Source organism: Suricata suricatta, chromosome 2 (genome assembly GCF_006229205.1).
Source record: "Suricata suricatta isolate VVHF042 chromosome 2, meerkat_22Aug2017_6uvM2_HiC, whole genome shotgun sequence".
Classification (NCBI taxonomy): domain Eukaryota; kingdom Metazoa; phylum Chordata; class Mammalia; order Carnivora; family Herpestidae; genus Suricata; species Suricata suricatta.
The window spans coordinates 135,566,766-135,591,377 of record NC_043701.1 but is presented as its reverse complement, the minus strand read 5'-3'; the positions used below and the strand labels follow the sequence as shown (position 1 = coordinate 135,591,377).

General features: G+C 37.4%; 1 protein-coding gene across 2 annotated transcripts; it reads left to right on the top strand.

Annotated features, from left to right (window-relative positions):
* Nucleotides 1–457: 457 nt before the first annotated feature.
* AP3M1 (adaptor related protein complex 3 subunit mu 1) lies at nt 458–24,612 on the top strand. 2 transcript variants are annotated; one of them, XM_029931998.1, is made up of 10 exons: nt 458–727; nt 11,799–12,074; nt 12,700–12,871; nt 15,750–15,887; nt 17,295–17,380; nt 18,003–18,136; nt 18,984–19,191; nt 20,706–20,850; nt 21,297–21,385; nt 21,615–24,605. In XM_029931998.1, the coding sequence occupies exons 2-10, from the start codon at nt 11,802–11,804 to the stop codon at nt 21,633–21,635; spliced, it is 1,266 nt and encodes a 421-aa protein (XP_029787858.1). In that variant the 5' UTR covers nt 458–727; nt 11,799–11,801; the 3' UTR covers nt 21,636–24,605. The 2 variants fall into 2 exon arrangements, with proteins under 2 accessions (XP_029787858.1, XP_029787859.1); XM_029931999.1 differs by having other exon boundaries at nt 21,297–24,612.

Genomic DNA, 24,612 nt, shown 5'->3' with positions numbered 1-24,612 from the left:
TCTGCTTCCAGGACCCACCCCCTCATTTTATCACCGCCCCTTTCTCCCCGAACCCCCGCCTCTCCTGAGTCTTTCCACTCCGTATCTCTTCCTTCCACAGCCATTGGCTCAGCCCCTTTCTGATCCCGCCCCCCTGCTGTAGGGGGAACCCCAGACTGAGTTAGACTGCACACGAGTGCCTGAGTCAACATGATGTGAAACCCACCTTCCTCTAGGTTCTGGGTGATCTAGGAGATTTTAGATCCTAAGACTCAAGAGACGTTTTTCTCATTCAACGTCTTTCCGCTTATTTAATCTTTCCAATACTGTAGACTCAGTTGGTTTCTTCGAAGCTTTTGTCAGGCAATCTATTGGGCACCCCACCTACGGGGTCCTCGGAGCCTTCTCAGCTGCCTCAACCTAGGTCCGGAGTAGACCTGGCGCCGAATCACTGGCTGGCCCAGGTGTCGGGGTGAGTGTGAGGGGCGGGGAGTCTGCGGACAGGGAACGGCTCGAAAACTGGGGAGCATACTGAATTGCTGGGGCTCCGGACTCCAGCCTGGGCTTCGAGAGAGTTTCTGATGCTGACCGGGCCTCTCTCTCGGCTTTCCGGGCTTTCTTGCCGGCAGGGCCGGAAGGAAGAGGTGCACCTGGAGCCCGGCCTTCTCGCGTCCCACGCCCAAGAGGTTCAGGCTCATTGGGGTCCCTCTCCGTGCTTCCGCGCGGGAAAAAGATCCTGTCACCCACGGTGAGCTCAAGTAGCAACAACTCGGACCTCAGCCCCAGCCTTCTGCTTTGGAAGGCAAACCCCGAGTAACCTGAACGGATGTCCTGTTAGAAGGTGGCCCCCGGATGAGCCTGGGTGGCGAATACAGTGAGGAGGGTGTTTCCGTTCTTCAGGAGAAGATGGGAAAAGCGATGAACACTGTGGCTAGTTGGATTTGTTGGGCTGGCTTGTCCCAAAGCTTAAGCTTATAGCTTGTATGATTATGAAGGTAGTGCCACTAAAATTGGGAGCCCGTATACGAGGAGGAATTTTATGGAGCGTGGGATATACCGAGTTTGAAAGAGGGGATTAGGTGTGGATGGTAGAAAGATTACAAGTAAATTTAAAAAGGAAAAAAGGCTGGGAAGTAAACCGAAAAGAAAGTTTCAAGATGATAACAAAACAGGTGAAGTTTCATGCAATAAGTATTTGTCTTGGTTGGGAGAAAGTTATCAATTACATGAAATGTTGCAAGGGTCAAAAGAGGAAGTTGAAGTCAGACTAGGTAGCTGGATTTGATGATTAGGATGTCATTAGGCAAGTTCAGAGAGCTGCTTTAATACAATCAGTTACTGAGAGGAAAGATCCCAAGTGGGGACTAATCGGTCCTTCATCGTTTGGAGCATGAAACAAAAGATTATTCAGGGGTGTCACGTCCCTATAAAGACTTGGGTTTTGTTTTTTTGTTTTTGGGGTTTTTTTTTTAACTTTTAAGTTTATTTATTTTGAGAGAGAGTACGAGCAGAGGAGGGGAAGAGAGAGAGCGAGAGAATGCTAAGCAAGCTCTGCAGGGTTAGTGCAGAGCCCGGCCTGAGGCTAGAACTCAAAACTGTGAGATTATGACGTGAGCCAAAATCAACAGTTGGTTGCTTAACCGGTTGAGCCTCCCAGGCGCCCCTGAGGTTTGGATTAAAGAATACAAGACACTATGTTTTGGGGGACAAAAAGCAAGGAACCAACCAATGTGTATGATATAAATCTAAGGAAAGAGAAGAGAATGGGATCAAAATTACAAATGGAACAGTCGAACGATCAGTTTTGGAGAGAAAGGAGGTCTCTGAATTGGGAGTATAGGAAAAGTGGGAGAATGAGGTGAATGAAGAATTACCTGAAATTTACATATCTTTGGTAGGAAAGCTCTCTTTATAGTAAGGTTAGTTTTTCCTACCTGAATTTTAGGATTTTTACCATATTTCTAAACATTCAACATACTATACATACTGTTGGAGTTTCCTCGAGTAGACATGTTAATTAGCTCAATAATATGTCAGTGCATGAGTAGCAAACGACATTTATAAAGAAGAATTCTCTCTCCCTCTACAAATGATCTCTTCTATTACACAGAGGAAGGCAGAAGCGATCATCTTGCTACAACCAGATGTACAAACCGTCTTCCCTTTTGTTTAAAGAGGAAAAGTGTCCCCTAGAGAAAGCAAATCCCTAGTTTCCCAGTACCATCCTCTCCTCCCTAATCAGGATCCTCTTTTTTTTTTTTTTCCAGTTATTTCCTGTCTCCTACATCATCTGCCTTTTCCCTTCTACTCATACCTTTTCTTAATCATTTAGGAATCTTCTTCTTTAAACTGAATTTTGAAATACTCCCATTTGTGTGTGTGTGTGTGTGTGTGTGTCTTTTCATCATCACAGCTAGAGTTCTTGAGTGTATAGTCTACTCTCCTTTCTTTTTCCCACTTTGAGCTATTTCTTAGCCTATTTCATCCTGTCTTGTTTCCTAGCATTCCACTGAACTACTGCAAAAACTATTTTTACTAAGGTCTCCAATGTCCTCTGTTAAGTCATAAATTCTCAAAAGAGACCAAAAAAGAGTAGAATGTTTTATATATATGAACACTGTATTACAGTACCAAAGGAGCTATACAGATATACCATAATTTTATAGGGGAGGGTGTGATTGAAGGGGAGTCCGAAAAGGCCCCTTACCAAGTAATTTTTAAAAAAACAAGAAACAAACATTTTCAATTCTTGTAGCTCGAGCTCTATGTGCCATTTAAAATGTTTAGTGTTCCATTCTTCTAGAAACACACTAACACTCCAGTTACTAAAAATTGTTACCCTTTCCTCTTTCTTTTTTACTGATCTTCAACCACATCTTCTCAGTCTTCCTCTAGGCCCATTTCCTTGACCCTACTCAAATGTTGGAATTCTTTCCATAGGTGCTCTTACTATCCACACTCTCTCGTTGTTGTTTTTTTCTCTATAGCTATAATCCCCATTAACAAAAATTTGTGTTTACTCATAAGCATGTCTCCCAACTCAGCTTCTCTCTGAAGCACCAAACCTGCACATACAGTAGTCTTGTGAATATATCCATTTAGGTCAAATATATCCAGAATTGGGTCACTATATAGGACCAGGGCTAATTGCCTCATTTTTCCTCTCATCTCCACCCCCCAAATCCACCTAATCTTTGCTCAAGCCTAAATATTTCTCCTGTCTTTTCATTATACTCCATCCTGGCTGTCAACTCTTATTCCAGGCCACCACCATAATTCATCTCTCAGCCAGTGTCACAATATCCAGTTATCTTATTATTGTTTCCACAGTGCAGTTTTTCTTAAAACTAAATTGGATTTCATGAACTCCCTGCTTAAAACCAGAAGAAATAACCTTACATTGCACTAAAAATTACGTGAACCAGTCTCTGCCTATCCCCTTCCCAGTCACATCTCACTACTTCCCCTCACCTCACCTGGTTGTCTTGTGTTCTCTGTCACCTCAAAGATGTGTAAAATTCTGAAGGAATTCTGTCATAATAGAAATTACATCTTACTGTTTTGTTTATCTTTGCTGAAGTCTAAGCCACTCTAAGTTCTGGGACTCTTATTTTGTTCACCCTTTTATTGCCATTGCTTACTGTATATAAAACATATTCAGAACTATTTGTTGAATTAATAAATGGTCTAAGTATTGTCTGAGAATCAGAGGGGCTAGATTCTTTTCTGTTCACATTCTCTTACCTTACATATAGGCCCTTTTATGCCCCCATTCTGTTATAGGTAGAAGAAATACATTTTCTTTTTTAGACACTATTCCAAGGATCTTTCTCCACTTATGATAAGGGTATATCCTGATAAACCCTTCATAAGTTGAAAATATTGTAAGTCAAAGATGCATTTAATATACCTAAATCTACTGAACATGATAGCTTAGCCTAGTCTACCTTAAATGTGTTTAGAACACTTAACAGTAGCCCACAGTTAGGCGAAATTGTCTAACACAATGTATTTTATAATAAAGTGTTGAATATCTTGTGTAATTTATTGAATACTGAAGTGAGGAACAGAATGGTTATAAGTGTATTGCTTGTTCACTCTGCTGATCTTGTGAGTGATTGGGAACTGTGGCTCACTGTCTCTGCCCAGCATTCCACAAAAGTATAGTATCACTTTCCTGGAAAAAGATCAAAATTCAAAGTATGGATTCTAATGGATACATACCACCTCTGCATGATTGAAAGGTAGAAAAATCTAAAGTCAAACCATCCTCAGTCAGGGATCTTATGTGTTATATTTGCTTTGTTTGTGGCTCCTCAGGTTGAGTGTTCATCCTTCGGTAAAGAGGATTTATGAAGTATGTAAGCTGCAGTCAAAACTCTGATGGAACTGTTTCTGAAGTGGCTTTAAAATAAGCTGGTAGCATTCTGTTTTCTGATTCAAAAGTCACTAACAACAAAAAGATGGTTGTGATTGCCATGAGTGTGTAACTTTACCAGAAAGTTTATTAAAATCATAAAAGAAGTAACTGCAGCTACTAAAAGAGTCAATAACTAAAGAAACAGGCTAAGGGTGCCTGGGTGGCCCAGTCCATTAAGTGTTTCACTTCAGCTCAGGTCATGATCTCATGGTTCGTGACTTCAAGCCCCATGTTAGGCTCTGTGCTGACAGTTTGGACCCTGCTTCAGATTCTGTGTCTCCCTCTTTCTTTGTCCCTCCCCAGCACTCACTCGCTCTCTCTCAAAAATAAATAAACATTTAAAAAATTTTTTTTAATTAAGCAAACTTATTGAAGCTTAAGTTGTGGTACAGAAATACATTTCAACTGATTTATCACAGGTTTATTAGCAAGGAAATTAAGATAAAGATTGTATTGGATTTAGTACATCAGCTCGGATGATTCACTTACTTTTAATAGCTATCTCCAATAATTTTCATTCATAGTATACCATAAACTTTGGTTCAAAATGGAGTCGGTCTTTGTCATCTTAGGACTTAAAGTTCTTTGACTTAGTGTGATACATTATGATAGTGTTCTGACTTCCTGGTGTTCCTTTCACCATGGTCTCATAGGGTCAAGTGAAACTTCCCAGACTGAGAACCATTGAGGATGTTCAGACAGTGAAGCAGAATGCTATCCATGACACAAAATTCCAGACGTCGTTGGAAATGACTAAAAATACAGGCTTTGAGGAGTTGGCATCTTTAGGTATATTTGCAAATACTGAGATATAAGCAGCTGAGAAAACAGCAAGGTTGACTAAATTTTGTGTGCTTGTCCTCACAAATTTCTTTGGTTCTTTCTGGATTGTTGCAGTGATGTTTTTTTGTTCCTTCCGTATTTATAAATGAAACACTTTTTTTTTTTAGTGTTTCTAAACATAAAATCTACTTGGTTTGAAATCCAGTGGTTGGAACACAAATTTTGACTTTTTATTTTTAAGCATGTTGATTCAAAGTTTCATTGAAGAAACTTTCAGTCAGTAGATCAGTTTGATTCTGTAATTTAGCACACAGTACCTAATTAATGTTTTGTACTGTTTTGAGGACCAATGCTCAAAGTGGATTTTGTTCTTGAACAGTGTTTTCTTTTTTCTTTTTTTTCCCAAAATATATTAGATTTGGTTTTTATTGTAGAGCACACATATCAGGGCAAAGTGTTGCACACACGACTACAAATCATTTTTGGGAAAAAAGCTGTAAACAAAATAAAACTGCAACTGCTTTAGTTATGCAGTCCCGACTTGAATCCACGCTGGCAAAGGAGTTCTGGCCCCTGAGGAGGGCTTCTCAATGGTGGCTGCCCCAGACCTCTGCAGCCTCAGACCTGGGCCTCTGTAAGACCGGGCCCCTGGGGTGGTGGCAACCTGGGTACTGGGAGGGCCTCTGCTCTCAGCAGGCCTGGGGGTTGGCCCTGGCTGGCAAGGAGACATTCCTAATGAATCTACATCATCAAAACCTTGCAGCCTTGAGGATCTGAGTAGGTGGAAACTGCCAAAGACTTTATTTTTCCTTTTATTTCTTAAAAGCCCTTTCCCAGCTTAGATTTAAGATTTCTATCTAATGTTGAAAACTGCACAAATTTGTATGGAATAAAGCCTAGAAAAATTAAAACTGTAGATTGAATAGTAATCAAAATTAATCCTAGTGTGTATGATGGAGGGAAAATTTTGGTGCCATAATTTCTTTCTTCATGGTGTTGGAAAAAAATTTTTTAAAGAGGCTAATTTGCACTGCTACGTGTGGCATTTATTTAATTGTTATATACATTAGGCTTTTGTTCATAATATGAATAGAAGAAATAATAAATTCTTTTCTAATAGAAGGGTAAGGTAGGTTTTAAAGCTAAGCACTGTTGAGAGCCACAAGTGTTCTGCTTTCGTCTCAGCATTAAGGATAACAATAAATCCAGATGGCTGGTTTAACTTACAGTATTCTTCTGAGATTTGAACTATTGCCAATGAAAATAACATTGGTGGAAACTTTTCCTGGAAAGAATTTTTCACCAGTTTAAGAGGATGAGTAGGAATGTGGCCTCTAAATAAAAGAATTATGAAGTCACTTGCATCAAGAACAAGCAGTTCTTTTGGGGTATAGTGTGACAACAAAGTGCCACAGATCCATGTGAACTATACTTCTATAGGATAACCAATTTGAGAATATAACTTATGTCAGCTTTAAAATTTTTTCTCTAATTTATCACAACACATTTTGGCCTCTAAGTAAGTAAGAAGCATATCCTTCAGCTCTTTTTCTTAAATTATAAGCTCAAAGAGCACATTTGCTACCCATTTGCTGCCCAGTCCAAAATGGTAAACACTAACTACATGTAGTTATATGAATTTAAATTAAGTTAAAATTAAAACTTAAGTACATCAGTTGCATTAGCCAAAGTTTAAGTGCTCAATGGCCACATATGACCCATGGGTACTAGTCCATCATTGCAAGAAATCCTATTGGACAGTGCTGCCTAGAGAATGTTCCTAATAACTAGTCTCTAGGAGCCAGGTGAAAAAGGGAGCCTAAGATTCACCTGGACCTGGATTTGAATCCTATCTCTTACACTTACTGTATGATCTGACTAACATTTCTAAGACTTTATCATCTTATCTATAAAAAGGGGATAAGCAGGATATTTATAACATTCAGTTATGAAGATTCAATAAGATAATGTAGATAACTTCATAGGATAGTGGCTGGCCCACAGTAAGTACTGAATACATTTTGGTTATTATTAATGTATTTACCTTTAATGAATAAACACTTTGAGCTGAGTTTTGTAAAGATGTCATAATACAAATTTAGTTGCAGATCTTCTCATTCAATACTCCTGTTCATTTGTTGTTGTTGTTTTTTTAAGCGTATCAGCAGAGGTGATAGTTAAAAGTCCATAGGTTCTGTATAGCAAGTCTGATTCCAATGACACTGCTTATTTTTTTAAGTTTATTTGTTTTGAGAAAAAGAGTAGGAGCAAGTGAGGGGAGGAGAGAGAAAGAGAATCCCAAGCAGGCTCCACAGTTAGTGCAGAGCCCAATGTCGGCCTCAAACTCACAAACCACAAGATTATAATGTGAGCCAAAACCAAGAGTCAGATAACCGACTGAGCCACCCGGGTGCCCCCAATGACACTATTTAACATCCAAATTGAAATATAAAGCTGACATAAAGCAAACCTATTAAGGCATCTGACTAGATAAAGTAGAAAAATGAACAGGTTTCAGTATTAATCTAGAAAAATTTAGCAGGTCCAGTGCATAAGGTGTCAGGGTTTATTGTCACATTGATTGCTTGCTAAGTCAAGATGGCTTTGAACAAAGAAATGTTTTTGTTTCTAATAAGCAGGAACTGTTAACAGCATTCATACTAACAGCATTCATACTTTATTAATACGATAATTACTAAACACATCTTAGTAATTAGTAATTTACTTAAAAACTTCTGAACATGTGCCAGAGAGGAAGGGGAAATCATCACCAAATAGTCCTTAAATGTCAGCTGCTTTCATAAAATAAATTACTTAATCTTAAAATAACTGGTCAGGTTTATGTCCTTGTTTCCTGTGTCAACGGAATTGAATGAATCCATCCATTCTGGAAGGTTTTCCTTTCCTCTTTGAAATTTATCTTCATGCGGGGAAATTATTCATTTTAAATTTTTTGCAGCTGGGCTACACTTCTACAGTAGTATAATTTTGAATTAATTGACCACCATACTAAACACCTGATAACAGATGTTATCCATATAAAAGAAGGGAGCACATTAAGGTAATTAGATATTTTTCCACCACCCCCCATTTGCAAGGAAATAAAAAGTTTTTATTTGATGCATAATTAACACTCAGAAAATTATTTGTCATAATATAAGCCCAATGAAATACCACAAAATGATTACAACTTGTAACTGTATCAAGAAGTAAAACATTACAAGGACCTTAAACCACTCCCATGCCCCTATTAGTCACTACCCTCACTCTCCTCCATAAATGATAGCATGTGGTTTCTCAAATCATAGATTAATTTTGTCTGTTCTAGAACTTCACATAAATAGATTTATACTGTATATATCCTTTTGCATCTGGCTTTGTTTGTTCAATATTGTGTTTGTGAGATTCATCCATATTTACTTCATATAACAAATTTATTTTCATTGCTATGTAATATTTCATTTTAATAATACACTATAGTTGATTTTTCCATTCTATTGATAAAGATTTGAGTTGTTGCTGATTTTCACCATAACAATATATTTTTATACATGTTTTTGGTGCACATGTTTTAATTCACCTGGGAGTAGATTTGTATGTCACAGTTATTAAGAATATTTTTTAAATGAAATACAGTTCATATACTATAAAATTCACCATTTTAAAGTGTACAATTTAGTAGTTTTTAGTTTATTCACAAAGTTGTACAACCATTATCTCTAATCCCAGATGGTTTTTATCACCTTAAAAAGAAATGACAAACCCATAACGACTAATTCCACATTCTTCCCCTTCCACTCAACTACTAATCTACTGTTTGTCTCTCTAGATTTGCCTACCCTGGACATTTTATACAAATGGCATTATATAATATGTGACCTTTTTTGTCTGGCTTCTAAACATAATGTTTTCATGATTCAGCCATGTTATAGCATGTATTACTTCATTCCTTTCTGTGGCTGAATAATATTCCATTGTTTGAAATTTTGTTATTTACCCATTCATCTGTTGATAAACATTTGAGCTGTCTTCACTTTTTGAATACTATGAGTAATGCTGCTAGGAACATTTGTATAGATTTTTGTATGGACATCTGTTCCTAGTTTTCTTGGTTATGTACCTCGTAGCAGAATTTCTGAGTCATTTGGTAACTCACTCTTTAACTTTTTGGAGAACTCAAATTGTTTTCCACAGCAGCTCTACCATTTTACATTCCTATCAGCAATTTATGAGGGTTCCAGTTTCTCCACATTCTTGTCAATGCTTGTTATTGTCTGCATTTTGATTATCTCTAGCCTACTAGATATGGAATAATAACTCATTGTGATTTTGATTTACATTTTGAGAACATATTGAGCACCTTTCCCTCTGCTTATTGGTCATTTGTGTGTTTGTCTTCTTTGGAGTAATGTCTTCAAATTCTTTACCCATTTTTTTTTGTCCTTTTATTATAGAGTTGTAAGTGTTTATATATTCTGGGTAGTAGTCCCTTATAAAATAATATGGTTTGCAATTATTCTCTCATTCTGTGAGTTATCTTTTTACTTTCTTGACAACATCCTTCAAAGTACAAAAATTTTTAATTCTGATAATAAGTCCAGGTTATCTGTTTTTTCTTTTGCTGCTTGTGCTTTTGGTGTCTTATCTAAAAAAAAATACTATCTATTCCAGGGTCCTGATGACTTCATGCATATATGGTTTTTTCTAAGAGTTTTTAATAGTTTTAGCTCTTATATTTAAATCTTTGATACATTTTGAGTTGATTTTTGTATATGGTATGAGATGGAGGTCTGTATTCATTCTTTTGCATGTAGAAATCCAGTTGTCCCAGCACCATTTGTTGAAATGACTGTTCTCTCTTCCACTGAATGGTCTTGACAATCTTATCAGAAATCAATTGACTGTATATGTAAGGGTGTGTATTCAGAATTCTCAGTTCTGTTCCATTGATCTATATGTCTATCCCTTTGCCAGTACTACAGAGTACATTCATAGTAGGTTTTTTAAATCAGAAAGTGTAAGTTCTCCAAATTTGTTCTTCTTCTTTAAGACTGTATTGGCTATCCTTTTTCCCTTTCATTTCCATATAAATTTTAGGAGGATCCTGTCAGTTTCCATAAAATAGGCAGCTATAAACCCTATTATAGTAGGGGTTGCTTTGAATCTTAGGCCAATTTGGTGAGTATTGCTATCTTAATAATAATATTAAGTTTTCTAATCCATGAACATGAAATAACTTCCCAAGTTTTAGATATTTTTAATTTCTTCCAGTGATGTTCTGTACTAGTCAATATACAAGTCTTGCACTTTTTTAAAATTTAGTCCTAAGTATTTTGATCTTCTTGATGCTCTTGTAAATGGAATCGTTTTCTCAATTTCACTTTCAGGTTTTATTCATTCCTAATGTATAGAAATATCATTGTTTTTTGGGAGTGCCTGGATGGCTCAAGTGATTAAGTGTACAACTTTGGCTCAGATCATGATCTTGTGGTTTGTGAGTTTGAGGCCCACATTGGACTTTTTGCTGACAGCTGAGAGCCTGGAGCCTGCTTCAGATTCTGTGTCTCCCTCTCTCTCTGCCCCTCCCCTGCACTCACTCTGTCTCTCTCTCCCAAAAATAAATAAAGTTTAAAATTTTTTCTAATAAAAAAAGAAATACAATTATTTATATTAATCTTGTGTTATACAAGCTTGCTGAACTCATTAACTATGATTGTGTGTGTGTGTGTGTGTGTGTGTGTGTGTGTGTATGTGTGTATACGTCTTTGTTCCCTAGGACTTTACATATACAAAATTGTATTATCTGCAAATAGAGGTAGTTTTATTTCTTCCTTTCCACTTTGGAAGCCTTTGGTTTCATTTTTTAATTGCCCTGGCTAGAATGTCCAGTACCATATTGAATAAAAATGGTGAGAGTGGACATCTTTGTTCTTTCTTGATATTAAGGAAAAAGGTTTTAATATGTAATCATTAAATATGATGTTAGCTATGGGATTTTCATAGATGCCATATCAGTGTTAGGAAGTTTTTTTTTTTTTTAGTTTAAGTATTTTTATTATAAACAGGTGCTAGATTTTGTCAAATTACTTTCCTGCTCATTTTAAAATGATTATTTTTTGTCTTTTATTTTATGTATATTATGTTACGTTGTTTGATTTTCATGTGTTGAACCAATCTTCTATTCTTAGAATAAATCCAGTGGTTGAGGTGTGTAATTTTTTTTTAATTTTTTTTCTGTTTTTTTATTTATTTTGGAGAGATAGCACAAGTGGGGGCGGGGGGTCAGAGAGAGAGGGAGACACAGAATCTGAAACAGGCTCCGGACTCTGAGCTAGCTGTCAGCACAGAGCCCAACTCGGGACTCAAACCCATAAACCATGAGACATTGACCTGAGCCGGAGCTGGATGCTTAATGGACTAAGCCACCCAGGCTCCCTGAGGTGTATAATCTTAATATGTTGCTAGATTCAGTTTGCTAGCATTTTGTTGAGGATTTTTACAGCTATTCTTAAGTGACATTGGTCTGTATTTTCTTGTATTGTCTTTGTCTGATTTTGTCAGAATAATACAAGGGTACTTTTTGATGTACGCTAAATTTAAACTTTTTTCCCCCCAGAAAATGATTCACAGTTTATTTCTCATAAACTGTTCCGGTGACATATTTCTAGAGAAGCACTGGAAGAGTGTTGTGAGCCAGTCTGTCTGTGATTATTTCTTTGAAGCTCAAGAGAAAGCTGCTGATGTTGAAAATGTACCACCTGTCATTTCAACACCTCATCACTACCTCATCAGTATCTACCGGGATAAGCTCTTCTTTGTGTCTGTCATACAGACTGAAGTGCCACCTCTATTTGTAATTGAGTTCCTACATCGAGTTGCTGACACTTTTCAGGTTGGTTATTCATCAAATCTTTTGAACTTAAATCACTCAAGTTAGGAGTAGGACACATGATGATATTCTTTAATTACCCAGCTTTTGATGTATATTCTATCTCTCCTTTTCAACTAAGCATACATTCATAAACCCTTTTTTGTAGGGTGTATAACAGTATATATGGCTGCTGTATTCACTGTTTCCGTAGAACACTGATCTCATGATCACGGAAGCCTGATTTTTTTATATGTATTACAAATTATGTTATCAGGAAACAGTAATGCCCTCTACATACAGTTCTCTGAATGGTCCCAAGATTTTTATTGGTTATGCAGTCTTCTAATATGTATATTTTATCATCTTGCTAAATGTACCAAATAATTGAAAACTCATCTATGTTTTGGGGGTAGGCAAATGAAGTACCCTGTGGCTTAATATGAATTCAGTTCAATCTAAAAATATTCAGAAAATATTGAAGAATAATGTAGAAAACTACAGAGGGCTTTTTTCCTTCTGAGTTACATAATTTCAACATCTTAAACAATGAATTCTGCTACTATAAGTTTATCCTTCTAAACAAAGAGTGTTTAGCAAGCCTTTCTTCATGTCTTCCATTGTGCAATAATATGTACATTTTGTTAAGGACTACTTTGGTGAGTGTTCAGAAGCTGCAATTAAGGATAATGTGGTCATTGTATATGAGCTCTTGGAAGAAATGTTAGACAATGGATTTCCACTGGCTACCGAGTCTAATATTTTGAAAGAACTGATTAAACCACCAACAATTCTACGTTCTGTTGTCAACTCTATTACAGGTAAGGTGAAATGTACTGCATTAGGAACTGAGCAAATAGAACTTTATAAACAACTTGTTTATAATATTGTTTATGATATGACAGATTATTAAGGTAGTCCAACTTGGCCAGAGTTAAAGTTAGTGCTATTGTGAAAATAGATGTATATTTCTTTTCATGGGAAGAGGCTAGGTCGTAAGTGAAAAAGAAAACTTTGGGTTATTATTCTTTTATTATAGACTTTTCTATAAGACCACAATAACATTTATTACTATTACTTAACACTAAATAATAAGACTGAATAGCTTTTCCCAGTTAATCTTAAAGAAGCCAATATAAAAGGGAAGTCAATATATAAGGCTACATAGAAGAGCATTCAATCTATTTATAGACTGGCACTGTAATATTTAAAATAGCATTGTTTTATGTTATGTGATAAATATGTAAACTAATACTATACTCATAATCATTTTATAGTACATAAGTATATCAAATCAACATGTTATACATTTAAACTTAATACAATGTTATATGTCAATCATATCTCAATAAAAGCTGGGAAAATAGCATTATAAAACTGGCATTATGTTATATATAAAATATATAAAATCTCAATTACTAGACTATAGAAAATTTAAGATCCCCACCACAAAGTACATATTGTCTCCTGCAAGTCTTTGTTTTATACATGGAGAAGATTTATTAAAAAGAGATAGGAAATTAGTCTGTGAGATCTCATGCAATGTGGGCCTTGTACTTGTGTTGTAAGTTTCTAATTTTGATTTATTTCTTGAATGTAGCTAGAAATTAGGCACATCCAGATGATGGTATTTTTTTTTTTTTTTGAGAGCATTAAAGTCTTCTAGAGAAAGATTTCTGTGAAATGTTACATGCCACACCAGCTGTGATGTCTACCATTATAAACCCCACTCCAAATGTACTGACCTAAAAAATGGGGCAAGGGAGGCTTGTAAGAAAGCTTTATTCATTCTCTGTACAAGGCTGAGTGTTAGGAGAAATTCAAGGAAAGATAAGATGGAGTGTCTGTGTGCCTAAAACTTACACTCTGAATGAGAGATTGGGGAAAAAAAATTAAAGTAAATAATAATAGTATAAGATTGTAAAAGGCAATTCCGTGCTTTATAGACAATGCAGTGACACTAGAAAGTACACATGATATAATATTAAATGAAAAAAAGCACAAAACCATAAAATTTATCTTAATTATACCTAAACATTCGTGCAGACAAAAAAGCTCTAAAATGTTTTCAGTGAACATCTCTAAGAAACTACTTTTATTTTTGCTGTACATTTTCTAATTTCCAAAATGAACATGTATTTTATGATTACTAAAATAATAGAATGACAATACATAGGTTATTAAGGCAATGCTTTATAAAATTCAAGAGAATGTTCCATTGGATGAAATAATTCCTCCTGAACTATACTGGCTGGCCCGAAGGCAGAGCCCTAGAGAAGCAACAGAATTTAGGGAGAGAGGGAGGAATAAGAGCACTCTATAGATGTAAGTATATAAGAAAATAGAGTGAAAAACCTTGAATTGTATTAATTTGTTTAGCAGAAGCAGAGCTGTTTTTGGTTGAGTAGTGAGAGATAAAATTGAGTTGAGGAAGTTCTTGAATGCTAAGCTAAATATTTAGTTTTTATCACAAAGCCAGTGTGGAAACATTGAAAGTTTTGAACAGGAAGATTAAGGCAGTGTTTTTCAAAAATTCTGGAAGGCAAAAGGTTGGAGACACACCAATCAAATGAGACTGTGAAATTATATGTAAAAAAAAAAAAAGCAAAATTATCAAAATAGAAAAAAAAATAAGTGGAACCTACTTATGAGGGAAAGGTTTAAAGAATTATACCAAAATGTTAATGGTAGTTGTATTTTGGTAAAAGGAAGATAGATCTTTTTAGCCACTTTTCTGAACTTCACATATGTTGTTGTTATTAAGCATATACTACTTTTATGTTGGAAATGTAAATTAACCAAAATGTTAAAGTATGTCACAGCTCAAGGATATGTTTTGGACAACCAGACTTATCTTCAGACATATGTCAGTTTACCAGTAAATTAGCCAGACATTAGCCATATTGCAGCCATATGGGTATGCTGACCTTAAAATGGGAGAAGGCCAGAGTGTGTCTTCATCCAGTTATTCTACTGAGGCCTATTTGGCAGCATCTCATGTAGAATTTCAGCTGAATACCAAAGGACCTACTTATCACTTTGTATTCTCAGTGGAGACCTTGTATCAGTAGAAGGTTTTAAAACAACTAGCCTCTTTTCTTCATCAGTGGCAGCAGGATGAGATTCTGTTGTTGAGCAACTGGAATTAGGTTAGGTTACTATTAACTCGCAGGAAGCAAAAGATAAGTAAATGAATTTAAACTGGTCTGGCACATAGAGGAACACATGGTCTACTTCTGTCTTCCAGAAATTTGATCATGTTGGTTATGAATATATCTCCAACAATTCTGGAAACCATCCCACAACTTCAATAAAGAAAAATCCAAACAGTAAAGAAGGAACTAAAGCATTCTTTATTGGTTTTTGGTTTTTGGGTGTGGTTTTTGGTTTTTTGGGGGGTTTTTTTGGTTAACAGCTTTTCTTTCTTCCTTCCTTCCTCCCTTCCTTCCTCCCTCCCTCCCTCCCTCCCTCCCTTCCTTCCTCCCTCCCTCCCTTCCTTCCTCCCTCCCTCCCTCCCTCCCTCCCTTCCTTCCTTCCTTCCTTCCATCCTTCTTAGCTGTACACCCAGCTTGGGGCTTGAACTCACAACTCCAATGTCAAGAGTCACATACTAACTGAGTCAGCCAGGAGCCCTTGTAAATAGCTTTTCTGATAACCATTTAATGCATTACCTTTGTTTTCTCCTTTTCTGGTTTCTAGGCAGCAGTAATGTTGGGGACACACTCCCCACTGGGCAGCTGTCCAACATCCCATGGCGCCGGGCAGGGGTAAAGTACACAAACAATGAAGCCTATTTTGATGTCGTTGAAGAAATAGATGCAATTATAGATAAATCAGGTAATTGTGTGCATGTGGTCTTATTTGGGAAGAAACAGTTGAGCTGACATGAGCTGAACAGAAAATTGAAACCCCTTGACAGTATGACTTCAGTAGAAAGGCATTCACTTTCTAATAGCTTAAAAATCTGTTTATTTTGCCCAGAGGTTACATATAATTTTCATAACCACTCGTTGAGATCTGCCAGACCTTTATAAATCAGATCTCATGCTGCCATATTAAGCCAGTTATTACTCTGTATGCCTCTGCCTCTTGCCATTTACTCATTCAAACATTTACTATATATCTACCATACACCATACTTTTGCTACCACCCACCTTATATGCAATACTTCTATTTTTTTAAATACATTTTTTTAATGCTTACTCATTTTTGAGAGAGACAGACAGAGCTGGAGAGTGGCAGAGAGAAAAGGAGACACAGAATCACATATCAGGCTCAGGCTCTGAGCTGTCAGCACAGAGGCCGACGCAGGGCTCAAACTCATGAGCCATGAGATCCTGATATAGGCCAATGTTGGACACTTAACTGACTTAGCCACCCAGGCACCCCTGTATGCAGTACTTCTAATAACAACCCCAAACAAAACAGCAGTACTGTCTTAGAATCATAAAATTTTATTTGAAACATCTAAACCAACCCTCACATTTATATACATAAGGAAACTGAAGCTCAGAAGTGCTTAGTAATCTGCTTAAGGTCACACAGCTAGTTGGTGTGTGAAAATGAGTTATGAATTACAGCCAATATCTTTAGTGAGTGCTCTTTTTCATTATAAAATCACATCATACAGAATAATAGCTGTATTATTACAGAATAATGCCTCCTGTTCTTAAAAGTTAACAGTTTAGTCCATTTCATGAGAAACTTGCTTCATCTTAAAATTCTATGGAAAATATTTAACTTTAGGGGCGCCTGGATGGCTCATTTGGTTAAGCATCCAACTTCAGCTCAGGTTATGATCTCACCATTTATTGGTTTGAGCCTCGCATTGGGCTCTGTGCTGACAGCTTCGAGTCTAGAGCCTGCTTCAGATCCTGTGTCTCCCACTCTATCTGCCCCTCCCCTATTCGTCCTCTGTCTGTCTCTCTCTCAAAAATGAATAAATGTTAAAAACTTTTTAAAAATTTTTTAACTTCATGTCCTTCAGTCTTTTAAGGTTGACTATCAAGATAGAATCAGGTTTGATATTCCTTAGAATTACCTACCAGAGTTAGGTGTGGGCCATGACACTTAGTGAAGAAACTGTCATAATTGTTGTAATGGATTCTTTGTCCACTAACTTGTTAGTAGATGTGCAAGTTTCATTATGTCCAACACTCAGGAGGTGTCTCCATTACTTCAGATAGAGTGATAGCTCTAGTAAAGTCTCAGATTCCAGTGATGTTATCTCTTTCTTTCTTCAGGATCTACAGTCTTTGCAGAAATTCAAGGGGTCATTGATGCTTGTATTAAGCTATCTGGAATGCCTGACCTTTCTCTTTCTTTCATGGTAAGTTTTATTCTCCTGTCCTGTAGTTCTTTGCATGCCTAATACATATGAAGGACTGAATGAAATGATAAATACTGACACATGTTTATATCTTAGATTATAAGGATTATATCAGAAATATTCTTAGTGCAGCTTCCCAAGACAATGTTTTACATGATGGGTGTGGCTTTTATGAAAAGGCTGAGGTCTTTTCCTGACTTTGCCAGAAGTGGCCTAAGTGGCTGGCTGGCTTCTGCAAATCTGTAGTCTCATTTACCAAATTATTACTTGTTTTGCTGATATGAAAGAGCATTGATCTTTTTCATCATTTTAGACTCAGCATGGTACACTGCTAAGAAAATCAAGAGAACACAGTTCTGATGCTGTCTTGTCCTCACCTTGACTTCTTCGAACCTTAGTTTTTTCATTTATGAAATGGAAATGATACAACTTGCATTTTCTACTTAAAAGTTATTGAAATTCAAATAAAATACCGTCCATTAAGATTGTGTTAATGTGGTCATAGTAACAAACACTTAACATGACTGTTTTATCTTTAGGGAGTATATTAATTTCTCATGTCTGAGTAGAGTTGCCACATTCAGTGCACTCTATGTATACTGCTGTCTTGTTTTTCTGGCAGAACCCACGGCTTCTAGATGATGTCAGCTTCCACCCCTGCATCCGCTTCAAGCGTTGGGAATCTGAAAGAGTTTTGTCATTTATTCCTCCAGATGGAAATTTCCGACTCATATCATATCGTGTCAGCTCACAAAAGTATGTTGATGCATCAACCAGAAATCTGTCATCATATATCAGTGTGATGGGTAGAATTCCCTTTACCTTTTTCATTCTTATAGTTGAATACTTGAATTCATCACTGCTCCCTTTAGCCATGGCCCAGCAGAAGACTCAGGAAGAACTGGTGAAAATATAGATCTAAAATAATCTGTGTACCTTGAATCTGAGAGTATAAAATAGTAGTAGATGAGACTAGTAAAATACATACCTGAGAACAAGCATCTAGGACTGTGTAACCTAGGCAAAACCTTGAAACCATGCTTTAATTTTACTATGGTTTTTAGACTTCATAGCTAAAAGAGACAGACATATCTCCAGCTCCCTAAGTTATCTCCCAACTAACTGGCTAGGTCATTCTTTTGTGTACTAAGGTTCAAATGAATGAATTAGCATTATGGGTTGTAACTGGTTTATCCTTGGAAAATATCAGAAGGTATTCAGGTAATATCAGATGGGACTTGAAAGCAGAAGAGTTGTTTCTTGGCTCTTACACATAGGAACTATTTTATTTAGTATAATTTTAAATTATCTTTTATATGGGATTGTAATTTATTTCTTTAAACTAAGGCTATTTGCCCCAATTTTTTATACTATCTTGATTTGTATATGTATTCCTCAGAAACTGTACAATTCTTAGTGCAGTGGTGCTAGAACACTGATGTACTCAGACCCCCTGGTACAGATGCTGAATCTTCAGTTCTGAGGGTAGATGGTCCTATAGTGAAGTCACAGGGTAGGACACTCTGGCCGGAGGTTTTCAGGCTACCTCTAGAACTGCCTCACAGCCTTATGTTTGTGGTTGAGTCTTTCTTTATCTTTTCAGTCTAGTGGCAATACCAGTGTATGTGAAACACTGCATCAGCTTTAAGGAGAACAGTTCTTGTGGCAGGTTCGATATTACAATCGGACCAAAGCAGAATATGGGGAAAACTATTGAAGGAATCACAGTAACAGTTCACATGCCAAAAGTTGTACTGAATATGAACCTGACGCCAACACAAGGCAGCTATACTTTTGATCCAGTTACCAAGGTACGGCCACCTCTCATCAACTGTAAGCAAGTGTTTCTGCAGTCTTTATTTTGTGATGGCAGGGAGGGCAGAAGAAAGAGTTTAATGTCTTGGTTAAAAGTAAAGATCCTAACAAAACCTGGAGAGCACACTGTGCTATGCTCCTGCCCCTGGTTGTGGAGGGAACCCCACATCTGCTGCTGAGAGATGAACAGAAAACTGAGACTCGGTCTCTTCTCCCTCAGTGTGTCTTTGCTCATCCACTGCTCATCTAGTGACTCGCTAATGAGGAAAAAGATGTAAAAAGCTGTTTAAAAAGAGAAAAGCATTACCTAGATATAGGAAGATAGTATTATAGTCTATTAGTTGTTAAATTTTCTGTAGAAATTGATCAGTAAGACCTTTCTTTTTAATTTAAAAGCACTGTTTCACACTCGTCCACCGAGGGTACTGGCTAGGAAAGCTGCTTCCTCACCATACATAAACGTGCCTCTAGCAGAGGGTTTTCAGAGAAACTATAAAAGATTATTTTCTCACTTCCTGCTTGGGTAAAAATTATGATTCTTTTCAATGGCAGTTATTGTACTGCCAGATAAGTGAAAAGGCACATTTTTAAATAAAATCACTGAATGTTAAAAATCATCCAATCCAATCCTATGGATTTGAAGAACCTATCCAGACACTACGCAGGGCTGAGAAATGAAGGGGGAGCTCCAGATCCCTGGCCCTTCACCTTGGCTTCAACCATAATAGCTTCACTTTCTTGACAGTGACTAAGCTTCCAAACTAAAGATTTCATTTGAACAAAGAAAGCTCAAGTTTAAAAAACACCAATTTAATAAAATTTTGTCAGCTCAGAAAAAAAAAACCACACCAATTTAGGTCCATTTTCTCATTTTACAGGAAGAGTAAACTGAGGCCCAGAGATATACAGTGAAAGCAATATAGTAGAAAGAACACTTGAAATCAGTCTTAGGTCCAAATCCCTATTTTGCCTCTAAATTAGCTGTGTGACCTAGAACAAGTCATTTGACCCCTAAGCCTGAGTTTCCTCATTTGTAAAAGAAGATAAAATCTGCATCACAGGCTTTTTTTTTTTTTAATGTTTGTTTATTTTTGAGAGAGGCAGAGACTGGGTGGGGGAGGGGCAGAGAGCAAGGGAGAGACTGAATCTGAAGCAGGCTCCTGGCTCTGAGCTGTCAGCACAGAGCCTGATGCGGGGCTCAAACCCACGAACCACAAGATCATGACCTGAGCTGAAGTTGGATGCCTAACTGACTGAGCCACCCAGATGCCCCCGCACTTCTTTGAGATAATGTATGAAGAATGCTAAGCATAAGACTGTATCCAAAAGTAGATGCCCTACAAATGTTGGTTTTCTGCCCTCACCATTCAGAGTCACAGAAGATCCCAGGTCTCTTGTTTCTAAGACACTGCTCCATTCTGTATAGAAGTTTTTGGTGTCTTTGAACCTTGTCTCTGAACACTTGTCTTTAGTAAATTGTTCAGGTTGTATTTGGTTATGTCTTTTTAAGGTACTAACATGGGATGTGGGAAAAATTACTCCACAAAAGCTCCCAAGTCTTAAAGGACTGGTAAACTTACAGTCTGGAGCACCCAAGCCAGAAGAGAATCCAAGTCTCAACATACAATTCAAGATTCAGCAGCTTGCTATTTCTGGTAAGGATAAGTTTTGACTTGTGTTTAAGGGTTAATTGAGTTTTGCTTAGAAGGGTACTAACATTCCATCTCTAAAAAGGACTAACTCCAGCCTGCCTTTCACACTGTGCTATGGGGCCTCCTCTCAGGTATAATGATTTTGGAGAGCACCTTAACTTCACACAGCTTTCTTCTACCAGACCTCCCTCCCCCCATACAAGCACAAAAGAAGGAGTCATTCATACTCACAGAATGAATTATCTTGAAAAGACATTCCTTGCCCACATGGGAATCTAAACTAAAACCGTCCCCCACAGTGCTATAATTTATGAACAGTAGAAAGGAGATGGCTTCCAAATGATAAAAGAGACACTTGGTTAATGTCAGATTTACTGTGTAGAATATTGTTGGTTGGTATGACCCGGATAATAAGTTGTTCCTTTCCTTACCTATTCTTTTTGACACAGGCTTAAAAGTAAACCGCTTGGACATGTATGGGGAGAAATACAAGCCTTTTAAAGGAGTCAAATATGTCACGAAAGCTGGAAAGTTCCAAGTGAGGACATGAGAAGAGGCCAAAATTCCTCAAGATCTGTTTGTTTTCCTAGTGTCATTATAGTTTATTACTGTTAGGTACCAAGTGGGTGGGAATTCATATTCTAGTTAAAGCATCCCTGATGAGCTACACACCGCTAATGAAGTTGCTTAGTAATCAATGTAAGGTTCTTAAGGAGCTTTAAGCTAAGGAAACTTTGAATTACTTAGCTTATTTTGTATCGTTTCAGTTAGGAAGATTCGGGAGGTGATTTCCTTCATAGGGGGCATCGGCTGGAGGCTGCACGTTGTAACAGTAAAGGCAAAAGTCTACAGTGATCACCTGTCCCCTAAAACAAGTGAACTGGTCTTAGCCAGCAGGAGCTGTCTTAACCTGTAATGTGATGCATCAAGTGCAGCGAAATGTCACACCTGATTTTAGGCATCCCAAATCAGCACCTCCCCAAACAGAGGAAATCCCCTCACCCCCAAGAAGTTTACAGAAAACTGCCTCTTCAAGTGTTTGCCTTATTCAGCTTTTCACTTGTGCCATTAAGCAAGCACTGTAGCAGAAGCCACTTCCACATGGCCCTGGCAGGGGGCACTACTGCTCCATGCTTCATTCTCACTACTTGGTATTGTATTTTTTATAAATAAGATTTTTATGTAAAGCTCAGATTTTGATTTACAGGGACCTTGCTGCAGTAAGTACCATCTCAGTTTTGTGCCACTAGTTCAGCTGTTTAGATAGCATAGTAAAAATTATTTGTATCAAAGGCGTAAATACTTTATTAAGGTCATAAAAGGGAATACTACTTCTGCTTTTTAGGAAGTTATTGCAAGCACAAGCATTTGAGATTTGAAGCAAATTTAAGCAGTAAGATACTTCCGCGAACCTTTCCCACCTTCATGTTCTATAAAGCTTGTCAACACCACTTAAACCATAGTTAGCCTAAAGGCCTCAAGCCCTAGTTCAGCAAAAGGAAGAAAATGTGCCTGCTTCACTATCTGAGTTTTTTAAACCTTTTGTCTTTTTTATTGTTGTTCTTAACGTCTTCAATTTACCTGCATCAGTTGTCTTCAGGGGGAACCCCCTTTTCACACTGTGTGCTTCCCAAGGTTACAGTAGTCAGTAGATTCCTTCCTGAAGCTGTTGTCATAATTATTACTTGGATGTCTACTGTACCGACAAAATATTTAGATGTACATCATATTGAGGCAGAAACAAAACCTTCAGTAACACTGATGAAACCGTATTGATCTTCATGGTTGGCAAGTCAGTCTGTAATTATATCACTTCACTCAGCTTCATTGGCTTTGAAGTCCTTGCCCAGTTGCTTTGCCTCATGAGGCATGAAGAATGGAGAATGTCTGAAAGATATAAATGCTTGTTCTTCGTAGTTCCCACCTGTTCTTATGCTATTAGTTTTCTTCTCCTTGTGACTCCATTCTTTTGATTCGTCTCTGCTTATAACTCCCTTTTCCATATCATGCTAAGAATGGCCCTTAAATTCATCCCATTGTGCTATCAAGGGCTAGTGGTTGATGCTGGTACACAGTCCACCATATAGCAGCATTCTTACCTTTGCCTGCCTAGGGTACCCAGCCTGCCTTTCATCTAATAGGAAATGGCACTTTTTGCAAATTTGGAATTTCTTGGGTAACCAGTATCAACTTGGCAGCTAAAATCAGGGTGTTGCCAAACATTTATTCCCTTTGCCTGAGGTTAATTACCCAGGTCAGTTGCTTTTCATTTTTAATGTTCTTTCTTAAAAGAACAGTCAGTACATTTGCTTTTCTTTCTGCAGAATCCCTAATCTCAATCATCCCTATCGGACTGCCCCAATTTTCTTTCTGTGCTATCTTCTCTTATATATGAACAGACTATATGCCAAGAGTCCCTTGTCTCTAGCAATTTCTGCTAAAACTTCCAAGTAGACTGTTTCCTTTTATAATTAAATTATTGTATTTATTAATCTGAATCCAGTAAATCCTTTATCTAACCGGGCTTTACTGTCAATAAAAAGGTAAAGCAACAAGTTGACTTTTTTTTTAGCTTGACTGTTGATTGAGCATTCTCAGATGGGCATTCCTCAGTACCAGAGCAGGCTAAACATGACCAGATTTTGTTCTGTATCATCACATAAGGTGTAAGGGTTGCTGCAAAGCACTTCCAGGTGCTCGTCTCTAAACTTCGGCATGTTAACAGCCGAGGTTAAGCATCACCCTCTGGCCAGAGACTGAGCAATAACTGATCAAAGCTACTCTCCCTACCACCACCACCAGCACCAGCGCCACCTACTAATAAGTAACAATGATCCATGAATACTTAGCAGAATATTTTTCAAACAGAATTCCAGCTAATCTCAGAATTGACCTGTTTTATAAATTCTTAAAGGAGACATCTTAAGAACAAATGAAGTAGATGCTCATTTTCTGTATAAGGAAGTTACTATCAAATATTCAAGGAGTATTCGTGTGATGGGTTCATTCCTAAAGTGGTGCTACAGAACAACCCTTGGAAAATGCTGGTCTTACTGTCCCTAGAGGCCTCTGATTTGAGAAAACAACTAAAATATGATCCAGCAGGAAGGCAGCACCAGTGAACATATGGTGAGTAACAAAAATGAGACCCTGAATACTGTTTTCAGTTACTGCTGAGCTAATTCTGTAGCCTTGGATATTTCTCTTCAACTCCAGAAGTCTGGCATCTGCCTCCCTAGTCAGCAGCGCTTCTAAATCGGCAGTAAGTGAAGTCTGCAGCACCATCCCTCTTTAATAATCCCCTTTCAGATCTAGAAAACCAGGGAAAACAGTGATGTGCCCACTCTACCCCCAAGTACCCGTTCCTACTTTTAGTCCGTGCTTCCTCAAGCAAAAGCAGTAGGTCTCCAAAAGCTAGCTCTCTGCCTTACAGCCTGGTGGATCCCTGACAGCCTGTTAATCTGTATTGGGCTCTGAGGTACGAACAATAGGCAGGTGATATTCCTGCATATGTAATAGCTTCAGCTTCTTAAAAGCGATGGTCTCCACAACTAGCTAGATGAAGACAGACTACTGGATGATCCACATCAACTGGCTGCTTTCTTCCTATCACTAACCTTTATCACCTCCTTCTAGCGTATAATTCCAAACCTGTCCTTTATTATGCAGATCCTTGTTAAATAAATATACTATTGCTATACAGTAGTATGTTGTTCATCCAGTACATTTGGATTAAATAAAAGTCTTTAGTTGCCAGATCCTGAA